Source organism: Macrobrachium rosenbergii, chromosome 35, assembly GCF_040412425.1.
Source record: "Macrobrachium rosenbergii isolate ZJJX-2024 chromosome 35, ASM4041242v1, whole genome shotgun sequence".
Lineage (NCBI taxonomy): Eukaryota > Metazoa > Arthropoda > Malacostraca > Decapoda > Palaemonidae > Macrobrachium > Macrobrachium rosenbergii.
In genome coordinates, this window is record NC_089775.1 from 2512784 (window position 1) to 2534876 (window position 22093).

General features: G+C 39.4%; 2 protein-coding genes across 2 annotated transcripts; one reads left to right on the forward strand and one right to left on the reverse strand.

The window, feature by feature from the left end:
• The first annotated feature begins 290 nt into the window (after positions 1–290).
• On the forward strand, positions 291–16389 carry LOC136856322 (valine--tRNA ligase-like). The gene is given in 21 exon segments (XM_067134077.1): positions 291–407; positions 2053–2219; positions 2563–2764; positions 2982–3113; positions 3790–3904; positions 4361–4589; positions 5791–5970; positions 6863–6981; positions 7085–7230; positions 7956–8212; positions 8564–8669; positions 8671–8794; positions 9279–9386; positions 10057–10216; positions 10814–10955; positions 11343–11493; positions 11802–11990; positions 12527–12650; positions 13011–13186; positions 14112–14261; positions 14731–16389. Coding segments are annotated over 20 exon segments (2967 nt in total). The 5' UTR covers positions 291–407; positions 2053–2128; the 3' UTR covers positions 14797–16389.
• LOC136856323 (nucleolar protein 16) lies at positions 15095–20384 on the reverse strand. The gene is made up of 6 exons (XM_067134078.1): positions 20259–20384; positions 18421–18539; positions 17392–17512; positions 16665–16814; positions 15946–16071; positions 15095–15339 (listed from the first exon to the last, which is right to left on the reverse strand). The coding sequence occupies exons 2-6, from the start codon at positions 18525–18527 to the stop codon at positions 15172–15174; spliced, it is 672 nt and encodes a 223-aa protein (XP_066990179.1). The 5' UTR covers positions 18528–18539; positions 20259–20384; the 3' UTR covers positions 15095–15171.
• Between the last annotated feature and the right edge of the window lie 1709 nt (positions 20385–22093).

Sequence of the window (22093 nt, forward strand, 5' to 3'; positions counted from 1 at the left end):
ATATATATATATATATATATATATAAATTATAATGTTGGACAGTAAAACAAATGTGAAATTAGATCCTACAAAAAAAAAAGTGATAATTCAGGAAGGGCCAAAGATACGAATTTTGGGGCTTGTTCAATGCCCCATTCAAATGCCTGGTAGGCGGCTGTAAGCAATATTTATGGATAATACACACACAAATATACATAATATGTATATACATACATATATATAGCAGCAATACCTATTTCCTTTATTGTATTATATTAAAAAAACAATAAATGTCCATTAGCGTCTCAAAGGAAGAGCCGTTACAAACCCTCCAATCATGAATTACTACTACTAATAATACTAATATTACGAAGCAGGATCGAATTTTGGTCATATCGACGTAAAAAAAAAACGTAATTAACCTCATGTAAGTTCATTTTACCCTTTTTTTACACGAATTTACCGTAAATACGAGATAAAATGTCTATATACCACATTAATGTCCTCAAAGGCCGGCGAGATTCACCCCCCATTAAGCCGGCTTCGCCCGGGATCGTGTTGGCAACAACGTGGTACCGGGAGAGTCTGTCATTATTTATATATTGGTTATTTAGGGCTTAGAATATATATAAAAATGCCCGAAAAAATATATATATGTGATTTTTACGTTGGCCCGGGCAGGTTAGGGCACGGTGCCCTGGGTAAGGTTAGGTTAAGGGTTGGTTAAGGTTTTATGTACAGAAATTATATATATATAATATATTAATTATATATATATATATATATATAATATAATAATAAATTAATTATAATAAATTAATTATATATATATATATATATATATATATATATATATATATATATATATATATATATATATATATATATATATATATATATATATATAGAGGTCAGGTTAGGTCAGTCTATGTTCATTCTAGGTGAGGTTATTGTAGAACGGCAGGTTAGGCTAGCCTGTAGGGTAGCGTATGAAATTTGACTTTTATTCTGTCGTTTCGCTTAAGCCTTAGTCGTCAGGCTAGCCTGTAGGATAGTGTATGAAATTTAACCTCTCTACTGTCGTTTAGCTTAATCCTAGGTTGTCAGGCTAACCTGTAGGATAGTATATGAAATTTGACTTTTATTCTGTCGTTTAGCTTAAGCCTTAGTCGTCAGGCTAGCCTGTAGGATAGTATATGAAATTTAACTTTTATTCTGTCATTTAGTTTAATCCTAGGTCATTAGGCTAGACTGTAGGATAGTATATGAAATTTAACTTTTATTCTGTCATTTAGTTTAATCCTAGGTCGTCAGGCTAGCCTGTAGGATAGTATATGAAATTTAACTTTTATTCTGTCATTTAGTTTAATCCTAGGCCATTAGGCTAGACTGTAGGATAGTATATGAAATTTAACTTTTATTCTGTCATTTAGTTTAATCCTAGGCCATTAGGCTAGACTGTAGGATAGTATATGAAAATTGACTTTTATTCTGTCATTTAGTTTAATCCTAAGTCATTAGGCTAGACTGTAGGATAGTATAGAAATTTAACCTCTCTTCTGTCTGTAGGATAACACATGAAATTTGACTTATTTAGTTTTCTGTCTTTAGATAGTATATGAAATTTGACTTTTATTCTGTCGTTTAGTTTAATCCTAGGTCGTCAGGCTAGCCTGTAGGATAATACATGAAATTTGACTTTTATTCTGTCGTTTAGCTTTCGCCTAAGTCGTTAGGCTAGACTGTAAGACCTGAGCATCGCCGACTCGGAATGTCGACGCGACATCGACGACACAAGTCATCGCGAGATTAATCTTCGTCTCTTTAAATTTTTTAATCTTTTTTCGAACCAGGAATTAAAAAATTCGAGTCATATAAATAATCTATATCTATACAGTATTAATATAACTATTTTCAACTGAATTTGCAACCGAATTTGCAACCGAAAATACATAATACTGTTTTGAAATCATGATATGAACATTCCTGCGACTGATGATCATAAATATATTAAACTCTAATATGAATACGCAGCATTTGAAGTCGTTTATCTAATCCAGTATTCCTTTCAGGACGCGGAATTCTGAGGGCGCGGCGACGTCCAGGCTTCTCGGCCGTCGATGTTAGAAGTCGAAACGCGGACAAGTCATGAAACGCTTCCAGCTCCTACCGCCGGGAGCACGCGCTAGGAGCGTGCTCGACGTTAGGGTTCCGAGACGTTACTCTGCCTCAAAGAAAGGTTGGTTTATATATTTTTCCTTTTTTTTTTTACGTCATTTTCGTTCAGTTTTAGAAGCTTCTCTGGCCGCAGGGAGTCTCCAACTTGGGACGTGGTTAGGTAGATGGGTATAAGTCAGGAACTTCATTATAATTTTTTAATTAGGTCGGTTATTTGTGCTACATGGATGGCAGTGTGTGGTCGTTTCTAGATATTAATCTTTCATTTTAAATTGTTGTGGTGAATATCCAATGGCAATCTAAAGGAGACAAAAGTCCCTTGTACGAGTCCCGACTTTATCCGCAGTTCGTAACGTTCCTGACGGAAACAATAACTCTGCTATTTCACATTTTCTCTTTTCAAGACACATCGCATCCCATAGCTTCTGCTTACAGTCCAAAAGCCGTCGAGAGCGGCTGGTACAAGTGGTGGGAGGAGAAGGGGTTCTTCCGCAGGGGCGACGCACGGGAGAAGTTCGTCATGATTCTGCCGCCCCCCAACATCACGGGACACCTTCACCTGGGCCACGCGCTGACCTGCGCGATACAAGACGTGTTAGCAAGATGGTCGGTATTGCTGTTTTGTCAGTGGTTTCATCTTGTAAGCAACCGGCAAAGACGAAAAAGAAGGATTTATTCATTTTCTTGGATATCTGTTGCGCCGAGACTCCATATCAATGTCTGATTGTATAATTTTATGATGCCTTAACATCATTCATCTAGTCAATTTGAAAGAGATGTTGCTTTTATCATTATACGCAGTACTCCACGTCGTATTTTGCAGGCACCAGATGAACGGAAAGCATGTAGTTTGGGTGCCCGGGTGCGACCACGCGGGCATCGCGACCCAGGTCGTTGTGGAGAGGCACCTTTGGGCCACGAAGCAGCTGACGAGGCATCACCTGGGAAGAGAAAAGTAGGAAGACAGTTTTTACCGTCACGTAATGTTCTGTTTCTCTTGGCGATATCAAAGCGAATATGCATTTTAACTGTCAAGTGTCAGGTGGTCGTCTCTTGAGTCCACTTTTAGATGGTGATCAGGTTAGCTGGTGCAAGGGCTACCATTGCAAGCTTGTCTAAACAGCCTCCTGAATTGTTTACCCCCTAAGTCCATTTCTGGCCTCAGAATAATCGTGGGTGAATAAAATTGAAGTCATGGCAGACTAAACTCATTTTGTCAGGGATTAAGAAGTGTAATCTACTAACAGTACCTGGCCTATGTAAGGAAATCATTCTATATCCTTTTTCATCCAGCAATTACCGTATCGAGAACGTAAGGTAAAGAAAATATACTTCAAAACATATTAAAGTTGATGGACAGACATTCATTGAAAGAGAAAGTTAGTACTTCATTGTCAGCGTATATTTAGAAGAGGCAAAAAAATATATTTGGCATACCCAGTTTTCCCAAAGTGGATACTGCCGTAGATTCATGTCTCCTTTCTCAAGATTTTTATATCTGGACAGCAGCTTTTACCCTGTCGTATGTTTGGCTGTCTTTTCCTTGAATAGTTTTCTTGCAGAGCATTTTCGTCTTGTAATCGTAGTATACCGCATTATGCAGCGAGGAGAGTTAACTTCTTCAATTACAGATTTGTCGACGAAATTCTGCAGTGGAAGGAGCAGAAGGGAACGAAGATATACGACCAAATGAAACGTTTAGGAGTGTCCCTTGATTGGGACAGGGCTGTTTATACGATGGACGAGGTAATTGTCGGAAGAAATGTATAAATTTCATCCCGTTTTGAAAAGTTGTAGCGTTGTTACCAAAAATACAAATGTAATGGTTTCCTTTTTTTGCAAACTACTTTTTAAAACATGGTTTGTAAATAAGAATCATAGTTGTAAGCAGATTAGGATACATGGGATATGTAAGGTTTCACTGTCATTGAGGGAATCTCTCATCTTATATAATAGCACGGTCTTCAAAACCTTTATAAATACGTATGTGATCAACTGTTTCTGATTGAGATTGCAGCTTAAATAAGACTATGGTTTGGCCTTATGAAAAATGAGGTACATTTTTGATAGATTACTCTTAGCATTTTGCATCTGGAAATTACCTGACCTTTATTGTCAAAGAACAGAGAAGTCAATTTCCAAATTCCTTCGGAGATTCAATAGAAGTGTTCTCTATTGTAATATTGCATATCATCGTTGCAGAATATGTGCGACTCGGTCAGCGAGGCCTTCATAAAACTATTCGACGCGGGGCTGGTGTACAGGAAGATGTCGTTGGTGAATTGGTGCTGTGAACTCCAGTCTGCGATATCGAACATCGAGGTGGAGCACTTGGAACTGGAGGGACCAAAAGATTTACGCATTCCCGGTTACGAGCAACCCGTCACGTTCGGGAAGATATACGACTTTGCCTACGAAGTTTGCGAATCTGGTAAGCGACGCCGAAATTTTCGGTGGTGAACTTTTAACTTTGTTTTGTGCTTGTAAGCAAGATTAGTAATTTAAGATAGAAAGAGCATAGCTCATATCATTTAGGTGTATCCTAAATTCTCTTAACCTAAGCTGATTTCACCAAAGGCACCCATTAATTAGCAAACATGGTTTATCGTTGGCAGCCTTGGGAATTAGTGTAGGTCTTGAAGCTGCTTTCCCTGGTGATGTACCAAGACTTCCATTATTTGTGAAAGGAAAATCAAGACTTCTTTAATTCATTGATGTCTCTGATCATGGCTAACTGTTTGGAAAACATTGGATGAATAAAGATGTTCCGTTGAGGGAACCTAAAGATTACTTACAACTTTCACGAACTTATCAATGCAGAATTAAGAGTCATGGTAGTCACTTGTCATTGAAAATCATGTGAAAATTCAACGGAAAACTTGAGGTAATTTGCATCTCAACAGCCAGGGTCTGCAATGTCCTATACTGGGAAACATTGACAGCTTGGCATTGCAAGTAGCTCATTACATCCCAAGTATTTTTTTATTTTAGGTGTCAGCTGCATCGAAGTTTGTTTTTACAGAATTCCTTAGTTGTTTTATTCAGTATTCTGAATTCTTTTCTAAAGAACGATAAAAGATGATAAAATTCATGGTCAGAATATATCACAGTATCTTGAATTTTAAGAACAGGTGTTCTGTTAGTGTATGCAAGAAATAACAGAAGGAAGTTTCACTTTATTTACTTTATTCTGTCTAATAAATTGTCTAATAAATTGCTGAGGGAGTGATAAATAAAAAAATATGCTACAATTATTAATGTTTATGTCAGCTTTGATATTTTTCCATCTTTGTATGCACTTATCAGCAGTATGGGCCATTTAGTAATTGAGTTGTAAGTCTGATAAGGTTAAAATTTAAAGCGCTATAATCTGAATATCCTACAAGATAAAATGTCAGACATCTTGTGATATATCACCTTTGAGTTGTGGCGATTGAACATTATACGTAGTGGGTCCAGTGGGAAAGGTCAGGGGTCGCTGAGAAACGAGTAAAACACAAACAAATTTGACTATAAGGTTCAGCTGTTCGAGATAGATTCCATATTGGTAGCTCATGCAAAACTAATGAATCTCGTTCAGACTTAGGCCAAAAGTCAGTCAGGAATTTGATTGGGGCGTGTTATAATCGCAGACGAGGTCATCGTCGTGACCACCACAAGACCCGAGACCATGCTCGGGGACACCGCTATCATGGTCAATCCGGAAGACAGCCGTTATAAGCATCTCGTGGGGAAGAGAGCCTACCACCCCTTTCGTCGAGAGGAAATGAGGATCGTCGCTGATTCGCACGTTAACCCTGAGTTTGGCACAGGTATGGCAAGCGTGTGTGTGTGTGTGTAGTACAGGCAGTTCCTGATTATCGGTGGGGGATCCGTTCCAACGGCGTGAGAATAAGCGGAAATCGCTGATAACTGAAAGTTGGCGATTTTTGGGGCTTATCGGTGCCAGTAACCGTTTATCGGCCAATAACCGGAGATCGGTGCCTCTGTTAGGTATGCATTGGCGCTGAAAATTGCCGATAACCAGCGACTGCCTGCACTGTGATAAGCAGCTATACTCTAATACCCTTTATGGGTCCTTTCAGTATGAATCTTGTTTAGTGTTCGGATTCAAGAATTCTACATTGTAAACTCGGTAACAAAGAATGTCACGGCTTTATTTTTTTTTCTCAAATCATTGTCATATGTAATGTCTTTTAATATCACCAGTGCAATATGCTCAATGGAGACACTCATTCCTTTCTTATTCCGACTGTTAGATTTCTCTGTTGCAGTTTGAAAGATGCTTTTGAGTTATATAAAGTTTACTTACTCTTTTATCATTTGCACTTTCACTTTACTTCAGCAAACAAAGCTGATTTTATCGTTGAACTTCGGTGCAATATCACTTACCTGTGAAGAGAGACAGGGACCAGAAATGGAATTCATCGCCGTCTTCGTTTTCAGCAACTTAATACGACTGTATTGTCTCAATGTCATCGTAGATGTAGAATTAGCCATTTCCTGAATTTGTATACATTTTTTTGTTGCCTGTATAGATATTATCCATCATTCAAGATATCTTTGACAGTGTATTACTGATAGATTTAAATTGCTACAAGAAATTGGTCTAATCAGAATAATGTAGGCTAGTGAGACTTTAAACTGAAGACTCTTCTGTATATGATACTTAGAAGTCTTTGAAATTCAGCCTCTGATTCGCAGGTGCGGTGAAAGTGACCCCAGCCCACAGTGCTCAGGATTACGAGGTTGGAGTGAGGCACAGTCTCCCTCAGATAACCATTTTCGACGAGCGGGGAAGGATTAATATGTCCGAATTCGAGGTAGGATTGTGACTCCTTATATTTTAAGAATTTATTGGAAAGCATTTACATTTTTGGTGTGCAGTACCATACTTCTGTCACTGTTTATCGAGGTTTTTTTCAGGGTCAGCCGAGGTTCACAGCCCGCGACTCAATCCTAGAGGCCCTCGGTCGGCTGGGACTTTACCGCGGTTGCAGACCTCATCCCATGGTCATTCCCGTCTGCAGCAGGACAAACGACGTCATCGAACCACTTCTGAAACCCCAATGGTGATTCTATTTCTTTTTCACAGATAGCATCTAGACCTTAAATTATTGTATGTTGAATGCAAGACATGTTTTTTAATAGAGCTTATAGATTTCAACTTGAGATGTACCTAGTTCTCTGTGTACCAGTACCCATCAAGAGCCCAGTGCCTGAATTTATTCTCAGCTATCATACAAGGGGCCTTTATGCATAAGCCTGGACATGCTGGTAATTTCCCTGACAGGTGTTATGGAAATATGTAAGCGTGCCGTCAAAATTGGAGACTGCCCTTTTATTTTTACAGTAATATAAAGTTGATTTTGGTATTTCAATAATTGTTCATAATTTTAGTTCTAGTAGCTTTTGGTATCTCAAACTGTTAAATTTGAATGGCCAAGAATGTAAGCTGGTGTGGGGTGTACACTGTACTGCACTAATTACTTCTGTAACTTATTTTTAAGGATGCATGATGTACAGTGTACTGCGATGTACATTATGCCAGCGACCCTTATTCACGTGAAAATAAATGAATATCTTGTCAGACATTTCATATTCTTTCCCTACCGGGAGCTCCACGGATATTCATATACAATAACCTTTACCATTCCAGACTGCCAAGCACTGACCTGCTTTTATTGTGTTTTATAGAAGGAATCGGAAATGTTACTGATACTTTTCTTTGATGTTAGATATCTACATGGCTAAATGTATCAGATATAGCAATGGAAGCCCTGTTTAATCTCCGCAGGTACGTGAACATGACAGAGCTAGCTAAGGCGGCGGCAGCTGCCGTGGAGAGCGGCGATCTGGAGATACATCCCGAAAATTACAAGGCCGTCTGGCACGAGTGGTTAGGCAAGAACGTCCAGGATTGGTGCATCTCCCGGCAGCTGTGGTGGGGCCACAGGGTGCCTGCTTATTGTGTAGAGGTGGATGATGCAGAGGAAGTATGGATTGCAGCTTCTTCTGATGAAGAAGCCAAACGCAAGTTTTTGGAAAAGTCGGGTGAGGAGTTTGTCTCAAATTTAGTATTGGTTTTTTCGTTGAAAATATTTTTTTAGTTGTTTTGTATGTAGATATAGATGTCCTCACATTTGTGGTCTGTGAATTTTGTTAGACTCAACAGTTGGTGCCGTATTGTAATCTAGTAGGAATCATTAGTGTTTAAAGAAATACCTAAATACCTCATACTGTATTTATTTGTGACATAAGATAAGCCAGCTCGCATTACTGTATACACATACGATTGTTAGGACGTCCTGTGCACAGGACTGACTGACGTCTCGGCATTCACGCCGAAGATCCTTCCAACTAAAGACGTCTCTTTGCTCGAATGAGAATCCGAGTCTTTGACAGGATCACCAGAGGCAAAGATTAAGAGCGTCAAGCAAGACGAGGACGTCTTGGACACGTGGTTCTCGTCCGGACTGCTTCCGTTCGCCGCTTTTGGCTGGCCCCGAAATACGCCGGGATTTTGACCACCTGTACCCCACAACCCTGTTGGAAACTGGCCACGACATTCTGTTCTTCTGGGTCGGCCGAATGGTCATGCTCGGCCTCCAGCTGACGGGGAAATTGCCTTTCAAGGTACGCTGAACTTGATAGTTTGTAGACTCCTGATGTGCTACATAAACTTAAGAAGTTGCTCAAAATGTTGATCATTTTATATCTTTCGCTAAAATTATAACTCGAGAGAGCTTGTACGGGATATCGTTGTTTCAAAATGTACGAAGGATCCAGCCGCAGTAATCCTTTCTCCATCTAATATTGTTCCTTTGTGGATACTTTGTCCTCATTATTTACTTTTGTTCGTCTCAAGTTCCGTCTATCTACATATGCGATGCATTCTGTTAAGCAAGTTTTGTAGATTGTGTGGTGTTTTGCTAATTAAAATGGCATCATCTATATTATAAGCCTCAAGTTTATTACTTCAAACCAGACCTTCTCCAACAACCTTTTGTTATTGTAAAATCTACGAGAAAATACACTGTCTGTTAACTGTTTTGGCTGTTTTGAAAACAGTGCTTTGTAATAACTTTTATATGAATGTCTTACTATTTTCCTGTGACAGACGGTTTTACTCCACGGACTGATACACGACGCACGAGGTCAGAAGATGTCGAAGTCGAAGGGTAATGTCATTGACCCGATGGACGTCATCAATGGAGCTTCTCTGGAGGTAGTGAAACAGGAAATCTTATGAGTCTGTTATTTAATTATAGTACTCAGTAATATATCAGCATAGCTGCAGTTCGTGCGAAACTTTCAAACTGACAGTTTTAAATCAAAAAACAGATTAAACTAGCTGTAGGATTGTGGTGTTATTCATTCTAAAAAGAATGTCAAATGGAAGACATATTATCCTGTCTTCATATTGGTCGCACTCGTCAGACTCAAAGGCATATGATGAATCACTCACATGACTCATCCCCTGAATGTAAGGAACACAGAATACTACTTATAATCAAACATCTCTAGTGATTGCCCAACTTAAAACCAGCAATGTTTTTCAAATGTCAGACATAATCCTTGAGAAATTTTGTTAGAATATTCAGTATTTTCAGCTTACCCAATGATTAAATTTGCAATGAGTCGCAGTATATTAAAATTAAATCCTCTGGGCTAGCCCTGTGGGAGTTAGGAATGTTAACGCATTGGTCTGGTTAAAGTATTATTGTGATAATAATTTTCATTCATGAAGAAAGCTCTCTACATCTGAACACGATACTTTCCTCCTACAACTTTTGGTTTGACAAATGTTTTACTAGTTTAAGATTGCCTTCGTAGTTAATAAGAATTTTTATACAGTACCAAAGTTCTGCTTTTAATCAACCCCCCAATTCCCAAAGCTGCTTCAGGACCGCATAGCCGAGAGCGAAGGCCAGGGAGTCCTCACGAAAAACGACGCAGAAGAGGCTCGCAAAAACCAAGCGTCCTCCTACCCCAGAGGAATTCCCGAGTGCGGCGCAGATGCCTTGCGACTGTCCCTGTGTTCGTACAGTTTGGAAAGTGAGTCTTTTTTTCTCTCTTCAGAGCTGTGGGAAACTGAACGACCTGTTTTGGGTTGTTTCCAAGATTTTTCGTGATATAAGTTCGATCTGTGCATTGTGGTTATGGTCTGTCATGGATCTCGAGATACGTGAACGTTTGTTGATCTTTAAAACTGACTTCGGATTGTATTCCTGACAATAACCTTTAATAAATCCTCTCATGAATGAGATCCTGACAGGCCGTAGCTGTCATACGGGCATTGATTGAGTAACATCTTCATCTGATTGAAAAACCGTCAAAATTTCAGAACAAGCTGCTCTTTTCAAACTGCTTTGAGGTAGATTGTTTTACATTTTTTCAATTGTCATTTCTTATGTGATTGAATGTAAGATTGTCAGAAGCTTGCCATTTACCTCTATTCATTGTTATTTGCGTACAATATTGTTTCCTTTCGCTAGTCATGGTCTGACCCTCAAAATCAAATGGCTCCTAAGTCAAAGATCCTTCATTTCTTTAAGTCAAAATCTCGTATGAGTATTACCGACACTTTTGGTAAGGGACTAACTTCTAAAACCAATATTCTTTTGTGCCTCATAGATATCTCTCTATTTCTAGATCAGTTCGTTGCAGTAGATATCAGCAAAATGGAACAGCACAGGTTTCTCGGCAACAAGATTTGGCAAGTGATGCGATTCCTCCTGTCGGCCTTGCACGAAGCCCCTGCTAGTTGCAGCAGCCACGTTTCCTTCTCACAGAAGTAAGTTCGCTCGTGAGAGTGACGGTAATTGAGCCTTTGGAAAGATAACTTCCCTCCCTTGTACAATGTACAGTTAATTATAATTGTAGAAGCAGAAAGAATCACTTAAATAAAACTAGAATTGTATCAGGACTGTAAAGTCTTCATCCACCAATTGTTGCTTGAGATTTGTTCGTAAACATTACTTGTCTGTAGTGCTCTGTTTATACAAAGATTGACAGCGTATTGAACAAAATTGAGCTTTGCTGACACCTTAATTAAATGCCATTGGCTGTACTCTACTTGTATTGTTTCGGCTGAGAGCGCACAACTTATACTTGTCTTTGACACACAAGACCTTCTCTCTTCATTTTTGATTGATTGAAACACTTTATTTTTTAATTTCAGTGACAGCCTGCACGTAATGGACAGGTGGATACTGAGCCAACTGTCTCACCTCGTGAGCAGCGCGCAGAAAAACATTCCGACCTTCAACTTTCACCGCGTTGTTGCACACTTTGAATATTTCTGGTACAAGTGCCTTTGCGATGTCTATTTGGTAATTATCTGGTGTCATTTTCCCACGATATATTTCTTTTGTTACCTCGAGAACTGTCTGTGTGGGAGATTGTGAATAATTAGTTTTTAGGTCATCTGCTTTCATGCATGATTGTGTCTAATTTTTCGGTCACTCGTCTCTTTTCCTGATATTTTGTGTACCCGACACTCTTGATAAATTCACCGCCCAGATGACTGTGGTTGTGTGTAAGGAAAGATGCTCTATGCATCATATATTTAATGTTATTATGTGTACTTAGCACATTAAGAACCTACTTCTTCAGGCGTAATGTTATAAAAATTTTTCAGGAGAGTATAAAGCCAGTTTTGAAATCCAGAGAAGCGCCCCTCCAGGTCCTCTGGACGTGTGTGGACATAAGCCTTCGTCTTATGTCTCCCTTTATACCGTTCTTGACAGAGGAGCTCTACCAGAGGCTGCCACAGCAGTGTGGGAAAAAGGACAGCATTTTGCAGTGTCACTATCCACAGCAAGACGAGGTAAATGTTTGCCGGAGTGCGCTGTGTTTTAAAGACAGTTTCGGCGTCGGAAAAGGGGTGTAGGTTTTTCTTACTATTTCACATGTGTTCTGGGTGATGAAATCAGTCTGAAACCTCTTTGCTACCAATTCCTCGTTTATTATTTTTACTGGTTTCAAGCTGGTACTAGAAGAATTATCCTCAAGACCGCAGGTTGGGTAGCTATGAAAAATACAAATTGATTAATGAATATGTCATTCTATCTTGTTTATTCTCTTGTTAAATTTATTTCATTTATGTATATTTCCATTTCTGTACTGCGCTTGTAGCATTCAGCTTACTGGGGTTACAGGTCACTGGATTATAAACAATGCCTGTCCTTAATCCCTCCTCGTCACAAAAGCCAACTTTAATGTACCGTACACAAATCAAGAATGGAAGTACACATTTTTGACTCATTGGTCTAGTTAAAAAAAATAATTTTAATGTTAAAAACTATCATTACAAAAGTCTGTAATATACTGGACAGCAGAAATCAATCCTGTTTACATTTGCAGTGGGACTGTTGGCAAGACAAGCATTTGGAGGCCCAGGTAAAGTTACTGCTTGAAGCCGTCTCAGCCCTGCGATCTTTGAAGAGTACCTACAGTGTCGACAGTCGTCAGCGCAAGGATGTCCAGTGTAAGAAACATATTCGGGCAGTTGTTTGTGTTTATGTTCAAAAGTAGTTATTTTTTATATTGGCATGATTAAATCAAATAATACGGCACCATTGTTAGTGTTCATTAGTTCTGTCACATTAAATTTCCAGTTTAAAATGTAGTTTTGTGCAGAGTGATCCTTTGCGTAGTGAATTTGACCCTCTACGAAAAAGCATTGCTGAAAGGTAAACGTTGAACTTACATCATAGAATTCTGTGGATACACTCCCTTTCTTATTTTTTATCGTCCCATCTTTAAAATTAAAATCATGAATCTGAATTAGATTTGATTAATAATAGTACTGTTAAATTCCTCTGAAGGTTATATATTAATCTTTCAGGTAGCATCGTCAGCGAGGACCAGAGTTTGACGTCATTTCTCAAAGAAACAGTTTCTGTGGTGGAAACGCTCGCTCGCGTCGGTTCGTTTGTGGTTCACGAACAGTCGTCCAAAACGCCATCTGCGTCAGCCGTCAGCACGATTTCTGATAAAATTAGGGTTTATCTTCATCTTGAGGTAGAGTGTGAATATTTTTGTCATTAACTGCAACATGGTAGAAAATTTAATGAAGTCTTATAATGACTTTTCTTTGGAGGGTCAGGATTGCTTGACTTGTAGTTACATTATTGAAAGGTTTTTTGTCTTGCTTACTGCTTTTTTTATAATTGAACAATGTAGTTATATTTCATTCATAACGAAGAGTCAATTTACAGTCTGTCAGAAAGCACAGACCTTTTCAAAATTGATAGAACTGGCTGGGTACCAACACTGGTCAGTAGTATGCAACTTATGAGTCATTCTGAGCTGACCCAGAGTTTGGGAAGCTAGACTGAACTCACTACTATGCCTTTGTAACCACCAGTCTCACTGCAGTCAGATATCAAGTTTATAGAGCTGTGCGGAAGGTGCATATAATACTTTCCCTGTTCTTAATTCATTCAGCAAGTAACTGTTTATCATATTCATGGTCATATTCATTTCTGACAGTGGGTAATGATTGTTGCCCTGGATTCTGACAGGTAGAGAAACGCAGCAGGGAATTCTGGTCAGCCACCATTCATTTGTTCAGCCAAAACACCTCCATGACCAATACTGAGGTCAGCGTTCCCTGCCAGAGATGATAGGAACCTTCTTGCTAGACTTTTTGATGCAAGTTAGACAGAATGGAACGGAATCTAGAGTTTAGGCCAAAGGCCAACCACTGGGACCTGAGGTCATTCAGTGGTGGATAGGAAACAGTAGGTGGGTTTGAAAGTGTAACGGGAGGAAAACCTCGCAGTTGCACCCTGAAATAATCGTTAGGAGAGGGTGGATAGCAAGGTGGAAGAAAGATAGTATGATTGGAGGTTCAGTAAAAGGAATGAAAGGGGTTGCATCTAGGGGTCGAAGGGAGGCTGCGAAGATCCTTTTAGTAACTCGCATCACATTTCTGTTTTGACAGGGCTTGATCGACCCTGCACTGGAACTGCAAAGGCTGGAGAAGAAGCTGTTAAAACTGAAGAAGTCCGAGAGTGACATATTGAAGAAAATGTCACATAAACACTACAAGCAGAAGACCTCCTTATCCGCGCAGGAGTCCCTGGAAACAAAGGTAAGGACTTTGAAATAAACCAATGAGGAACCGTTTGTGTCTCGTAGGTGGTACCATTGTGTCTTACGGGGCAAAGTGTTCTTTCCAGCACAAGATTGAAGGGACATAGAAATGAATTCTTAGTACTGTTTGAAGTTTGCTACACAAAGCAAGCAGTATGTCTCCATATGAACTTAAAATCACTGGGAAGACATCTTTGGGATGCCCTCAGTAGAGTTTAGCCAGGGGTGAATCCTTTTGCCTGCATCAAGAAGAGGAAAGATGGACGTTTTGGTCATGCTTCTACTAAATCTTAGTTTCTGTAGTAGCAAGTCATTTTACTCCCCTTACACATTTACTTAATTTTAAGTGTAATTGTTATCAAATTAACTCCAGTCTTCATGTTATCTAGTAGTTAAGTACTATGTGAGTAGTAGTTACCAGAAATTCAACTTGAATATGTCGCTAATAATTCTCATTTCATTTACAGTTAACGAAGACACGGAAAGAGATGGAACAAGTCGCATTCCTTGTGAGAACAATTGAGGAGTTATAGCGAAGAGTTATAGCAGACTCCTTCCTCTAAGTGTTTGTATTTGACACACCTCAAATATGTACTTGTGTAAATATTTAAAATTGTATGTTACAAACTTTTTGTGTATGATTGACTAGTATGCAAATGCAGAATCTCCATACCTTCTTCATCCCACTGTCATCCCTAAGGTATAGGTCATTAGCCATGATGCTTCCTCTCCAACCGTCTCTGTCGAAAGCATCTGATCACTGATCTTCACTAAATCACGATGAATCAGACAATAGTGTCTCGTGCACTACAGGAAAATGACCAGCGACCCTAAAAAAAAATCCTTTATTGACCTCAAAGACTTGAACATTCACCTACCCGAACAAAATACGGAATATATCCTTAACATTACGCTTCTCCTTTCACGAGTTCTGGCGGCAAATCCGGCAGCTTGAGTCGGTTTCTCTCCTTCAGGTACGGCGCGAAATACCGCGGGTTGGTCACAAACTGCTTGATCTTCGTCCGTATTTGTTTCCAGGAATCTTGGTAATAGTTCATGGGGTCTCGGGCCATTGCCTGCAAAAAAAATATGAGAATCTTTTTCCTACAATGTTCGAAAACTGTCTTGCAAAATTCTCCCAGGAGGAGTGTTTAATGTTTTGAAAGGTCTCCAAAGCGCCCCCAGGTTAGAGGCATACGCAGTTGGTTAAGGGAAGGGACACAGGATGAGGCCTCAAAATGCAAGGTCTACCAAAGGACAGCACAGTAGGAACTCAATTTGACAGATGCCTTTGGGGTCTGGCGTCCTGATAAGCAACAAAGTCTGGTTATAGTAATGAAGAACCTATATTATATTATAGCTTCCACTTGAATACTTTCTAGATACCTTACAGCTAACACCAATTCCACATAGTTTCTTTCCTAAACTAACCTGTGCTTTACACTTGACATTCAATAGAGAATTATTTCAAAATACATCACATCTACGAAAGATCTCCTCTCGAGAGGCCTCCAACACTAACCTGACCTGATTCATTCTATTATTGACCAGCAGCATAATTTTCAAATTCTCCTGCTACTCGGCTACGCTGTGCGCAGGTCCACGAACCAGATGACGCGGCAGCTCCAATCTGCACGGCTTATTCAAGCGAGTAATTCAAGTCTGAGAGAAGGAGAACTCACCTTGAAGTCGCTTCCGTGTTTGTCGAGCATGAGCGTAGCAAAATCGACGAGGTCTTTGGGCAGACGAACTCCGCCAATGATCTTTTTGGGTATTTTTTTGGCTGCAATCTTCTCGAGCAGTTCGACCTTTTAAAATGAGAAGAGAAACCAATTGTTTTCTATGTGTTCGTATAAAATCATTTGCAATGCCGACAACCTTTCAAAACTACTTGGTTTCAAAATGATTCTGTTGTTCCCTGATACAAGACCTTTATTTCAAAGATGCCCTTCGAAGCGTGAAAGTTATAGATTAATTTCAATGTTACGTTTACAAGTGACTGTAAAGTACATGAATGTTTGTGAATGTATGTGTGTAAATTAAGTGCAGTTATGTTTACAGGTGAATGTATAGTATGTGTAAATAAATCTTACAATGCATTTGTAAATAAAAAGGAAAATTGTAAAGTAGTCCTCACTCCTTGCCCCAAGAGACCCAAGTTCATTTAAAATCACTACAGCATCGAGGTACATGACTCCTACATGACAGGTAATGGTTTATATTTCTGTAGGGGGGAACTTAAGACTTCGGTAACGAAAATGCTACCTACTTGAAAGAAAAGTGTCTCTAAGGAAACACTTCGAGAGGAAACATCAACATTCGACATCAAGACGAACCGTCGGTTGTAATGCTGAATGAAACTTAACGACGTACTTTTTCGTCAAAAACGACGTGCACTCACCACTTTGCCTCCTTTCTCTTCATTTTTCCGCTTCTTTGCGGGTCCTATTTCTTCCCCTTTCTTCTCGTTCTTTCGCTTCTTTGCGGGCAATACTACTTCTTCGCCTTCGTCGTCGTCGTCGCCGCTGCTGCTGTACTCTTCGTAATGGTTCTGTGGACAAACAGAATATTTCCAGTAGTCATGAAAAGATTTCTTGACATGAAAATGGGTATACAGACACCACCCTACTTACAAACATTCAGAAATGCAAACATACGGGATCGCAAACTGGAATTCAAATTCTTTTGTGCGTCCCTATTCTGTACATACAATACTGTGTACAGTGTACTGTGTTTTAGAATGAAAAAAGTTACTGTGTATATTACTATTCATTCTGCCTCTATTACAGGAATACAGTTAACGCTATTAGGAACAGATCATTATAATATTCATACGAATCTATTTGTCATTCTAAGCGTGGCATTATCCAATCAGCAACCAGCCGACCTTTAAAACGGCACAAACGCTTCACAAACACACATCCGATTCACCATTCTCGAGAACATCTTCTACCCTACATACCGTAAGCTGGTAAATCATATGGAATGGAATATAAGATTCAGACCAAAGACCAGACACTGGGACCTACGAAATCATTCAGCGCTGAAATGAAAATTGAGAGTAAAGGAGGTTTAACAGGTGTAACGGGAGGAAAGCGAGACTCACGTGGTACCGGCTCAGCACTTACCATTGGAGTGACCAGTTCCTCTTTGCTGGGCTTGATTTTGTTTAAGTCGAACACCAGTCCCATCCTCTCCACGTTGGCAAGGGCAGACTTCTTTTTGTCCCAGTTCTTTTTGATTTCCTGGCTGGGAGAAAATTGTTACCGTTACTATTATTGATCGGATGGACTCTCTTCGTGTGGTACAAGCCGACAGGAGTTAGTGGCTTGAAATTCAAGCTCGCGAGGAATGCGGTATTCATTCTTAAGTAACAGAAGGGAATTGGGAATAAAGAAATGATCAAGTTATTGGAAAATCGAAAAATTAACAAATTAAATTGATAAAAATGGAAGTAAGTTATACAACGCAAGGGGAATTGTTTTAGGTTAGTGACGCATTGGATCTTCGCCTGAACTTCCGAAGTTCCAACTGCGCGGAATCCTATGGGTGACTGTTTCACAGGCCAATAGTGTCAGGAATAAAGACTGGAATACAGCAATAACTTGTGTATAAAACAAAACAGCAAGAATAAAACACCGATATGGGTTAGGTAACAAAAACTGCCACTCTCCAAATCTGAACAAGTCAAGAACACATATAATTACTTTGTTTCTCGACTCCACGCCATATTATTTATATCCTAATGCTAATGCTGAAATAATTTTACTGGGTCATTCACCAAATATCTCAGGGTCTTACTTTAGAGTACATCTATAAATAAACGACTAAGGTGAACGTTTAAGTAAATGATGGAGGTACTGTAAAAATCTAGCGAAATGCTCCAAATCAATTTTTAAAACGCGCACCAAAGCACGTTAAAAATACTTAGACTACGGAAACAGCAATACAACTGATTACGGGCGACGCCGAGCTCAAATGACATTAGTTGCTGGTCCCACATTAATAAAAAATTCATTTATTGGGTCCTGAAAGATAACACATTCATAAGACATTCAAACAAAGGTCGTGCTTTGATTAATCTACACAAAAATCTTCCGACCGACTTGAATTCAACAGAACGTGCGGCGATCCAACCGACAGCCGACAGAACGTACCTGTCGATGGTTGGGTTCAGCCGCTTCTGCTGGATGCGCTTCCTCCTTTTTGCGGTGAGTTTGTACCGGAACTTCTTCCGCTGCTTTTTTCTCGACTTGACACCCATACTGCCGACAGCCTACAAATAAAATAATCAATGTATTGTTTAATGAAGGTGACATGACTTATAATACTTATACAAGTTAGCTGGTTCTAGATCGAGCCTTATGCCAGCACAGGCCATTGCTCTTGGCAGCGAGGCAGCGGCGACTTGCGACTCTGCTCGGCATTTAACTCAAAGGGCAGGCTAGCCCTCCTGAGGGGGGTCAGGTTAAAATATTTAACTCTTACAAGAAATGTCGATCTAAAGGAATGGAATACAGAGTTTACGCCAAGGGCCAAGCACTGGGGCCTATGAGGTCCTTCAGCGCTCGAAAGGAGACTGAGAGAAAGTAGGTTTGAAAGGTGGAAATTGAGGTTTGAAAGGTGTAAAAGGAGGTAAAACCTCGCAGTTGGACTACGAAATAATTATTAGGAGAGGATATATAGCAAGATTGAAGAAAGGTAATAAGAATGGAGGTACAGTAAAGGAACGAAAAGGGGAAGGCACTAACTCCCCAAACGGGGATGTTGCTCTAAAGAGTAATTTTGGGATTCTCAACGACTCGCACTTTCCAAACGGCGGGAAAACACGCCGATCTAAATGCGAACTAGAAAACTGATGCCGGAAATTGTTGCTTTCTTCAGAAAGCACTTCTGCTTTATGTCAAATGGGCGGTCGCCGGGTTACGACGGGTCCGTCTTCACGACGTTCCGAGGTTACGACGCTTACAACACCGATCCGACGGAAGAAATATGGCTCCAAAATGGCAGATTAATACTAAAAATTTTGAAGTTTTTTGATGAAGGGTTCAGGTTGGGTTGTGTTAGGTTAGGTCAGGGAACAATTTTCTGGATTAGGTTGGGTTTTGGTCCACGTGGTTAGGTCACAGCCAGTGCCGAAGCACGTGTCCGAACAGATCGTTAGTCCCGCCGACCGGAACGACAGGACGAACTTATCCACGCGATCGAGTTACCGAGTGAAATGGTGGTCAAGGGGGACGAAGCCCCTGGCCAGGTAAGGGCACGGCGCCTTGGATTGTGTTAGGTTAGGTCAGGACACGACACTCTAGGGTCGGTTTGTTCGGTTAGTCGGTCAATAACGAGTAATTCCTCATATGTGGGTAAGCAGTAGGTTAGGCTAGCGGTGTCCGTCGGTACATTAGGGTAGACTACCCGAATGTCGTAGCCTCTTGTATGTAGGCCATTCGCAGGTTCCAAATTGTTCCCTAACGCTGCATTCGCCGACGAATTTAAATTCAACTCCTGAGAGATATTTAGGGTCTGTTCCGCGTCCATTTCGGGCATCTCCGGATTGAGCCCGATACCCCAGTCTCCGACTTCCTTTCCCTGGGGTCGGGCACCATTGCTGAATGAATAATGATTTGGACTTAAAAAGAGTTATTACTGGATTACAATGGCAGGGGGGCTGGGGTCGACGCCCCCCGGGAAGGTCAGGGCACCCTACCCTAGCCTAGAATCAGGATATGAAGCCCTACTTAAGAAATAATGGCTCTTAACTGAGCAGGAACAAATATATATATAAATAATACATAAATGATTAAATGGCGTCGGATCCCCCCCTCAAGGTACACCTTGACCAGGACCTTAATGGCCGCACCTTAATCTAAGTTATTTAGGTCCAAAATAACCTTTAATGTGTAAATTATCACGTAAAAAACATTAAAATATTAATACGATTATAATTTTAATCAATTACGGTATTAATTACGGCCGTAAAGTGGGGAAAAATGCTTACAACAACGAGGAACCTTCCGGCTTCTGTTGTGGTGGCTGGAGTAGTAGTAATGGCCACGAGGTCGGGTTGGTGAGGGATGCCTTTGCAACGGCGCCTCTAATTTTGCTCTAAATCTCTTTCTCTCTGCGTCATTGTTGTTTTATTATCATTATTATTATTCTGTTATCATTATTATTCATAGAGCACTAGAGACTGTACAATGAGGCTTGGATACGGGAGACATGGCGACGGTACAATGATGAATTTGTGTTCGTAAGTGAGGAAAGATCTCTCTCTCTCTCTCTAGATGTCATTATTATATTTTATTATCATTATTATTCATAGAGCACCGAAGACTGTACAATGAGGCTTGGATACGGGAGACATGGCGACGGTACAATGATGAATTTGTGTTCGTAAGTGAGGAAAGATCTCTCTCTCTGTCATTATTATATTTTATTATCATTATTATTCATAGAGCACTAGAGACTGTACAATGAGGCTTGGATACAGGAGACATAACGACGGTACAATGATGAATTTGAAAACGTAAGTGAGGAAAGATCTCTCTCTGTCATTATTATATTTTATTATCATCTATTATTCATAGAGCACTAGAGATTGTACAATGAAACTTGAATACTGGAGACATGGCGACGATACAATGATGAATTTGTGTTCGAAAGTGAGAAAGGTCTCTACTCTTGTCTCTATGTCAATTATATTTTATTATCATTATTATTCATAGAGAAACTGACCGAAACGGTACAATGAGGCTTGGAAACAGGGAAAACATAAAACAATGATGAACAGAAAACCTCAGAGAGGTAAAATCGTAAGATCAAGCGGAAACCGATTTCAATCATCTGTCCTCGTAGGAATTCTGATGTAGCCATTTTGAAACCGATAACAGCGGAATGGCCTCAGAAACCTCACAGAGAACCTCATAAAAACCTCACAGGAAACCCCAGAGGTAAATACAGTTGTCATAAAATCAAACATGAACCGATTTCAATATTCCGTCCTCGTAGGAATTTTGAAACTGACAAATAACGGAATGGCCTCAGAAATTATCAGAGAAAATTACAGGAAACGTTCAGAGAACGTAAAAATGTTGAAAGATCAAATAGGAACCGATTTCAGTAACCTGTCCTCTAAAAATTCTGATATGGCCATTTTATTGCCGAAAATAACAGAAATATGACTCTTGGACCAAGTTTCCTATGGACGTGAGAGCGAGGAAGAAGTAGTTTAGCCCATAATAAAGTAAACATATCTTTTCTGGAAGAAAAAATAAAATAATAATAACGGTATTTCCGTTATTATCCGTAATTACAAGCGTTTAGGGACGTTAACTTGAAAGAAAATAAGTGCTGGCGTAGTAAGTGTTACGTAACGAATACGTTATTAAAGTGTTACGTAAATATATGATCCTAAGTTATATATATTTTATATACGGTTATATATAATTATATATATATATATATATATATATATATATATATATATATATATATATATATATATATATATATATATATATATATATATATATATATATATATATATATATATATATATATATATATATATATATATATATATATATATATATAGAGAGAGAGAGATTGAGAGAGAGAGAGAGAGAGAGAGAGAGAGAAAATAACATTCAGACGAAGATATAAAATGTATTTATGTAACCACAAAAAATTAGTATTGTATTGGACAGACCAAATTACCTTCCCTTCCAAAGTATATATTTTTTATTAGTATCTCGCTTTACATAAAGGGTAATTGCATGTAGACCTTGCCTTATACTTCTAACCTTTTTTTTACAGGTCCCCAAATCCCACAGG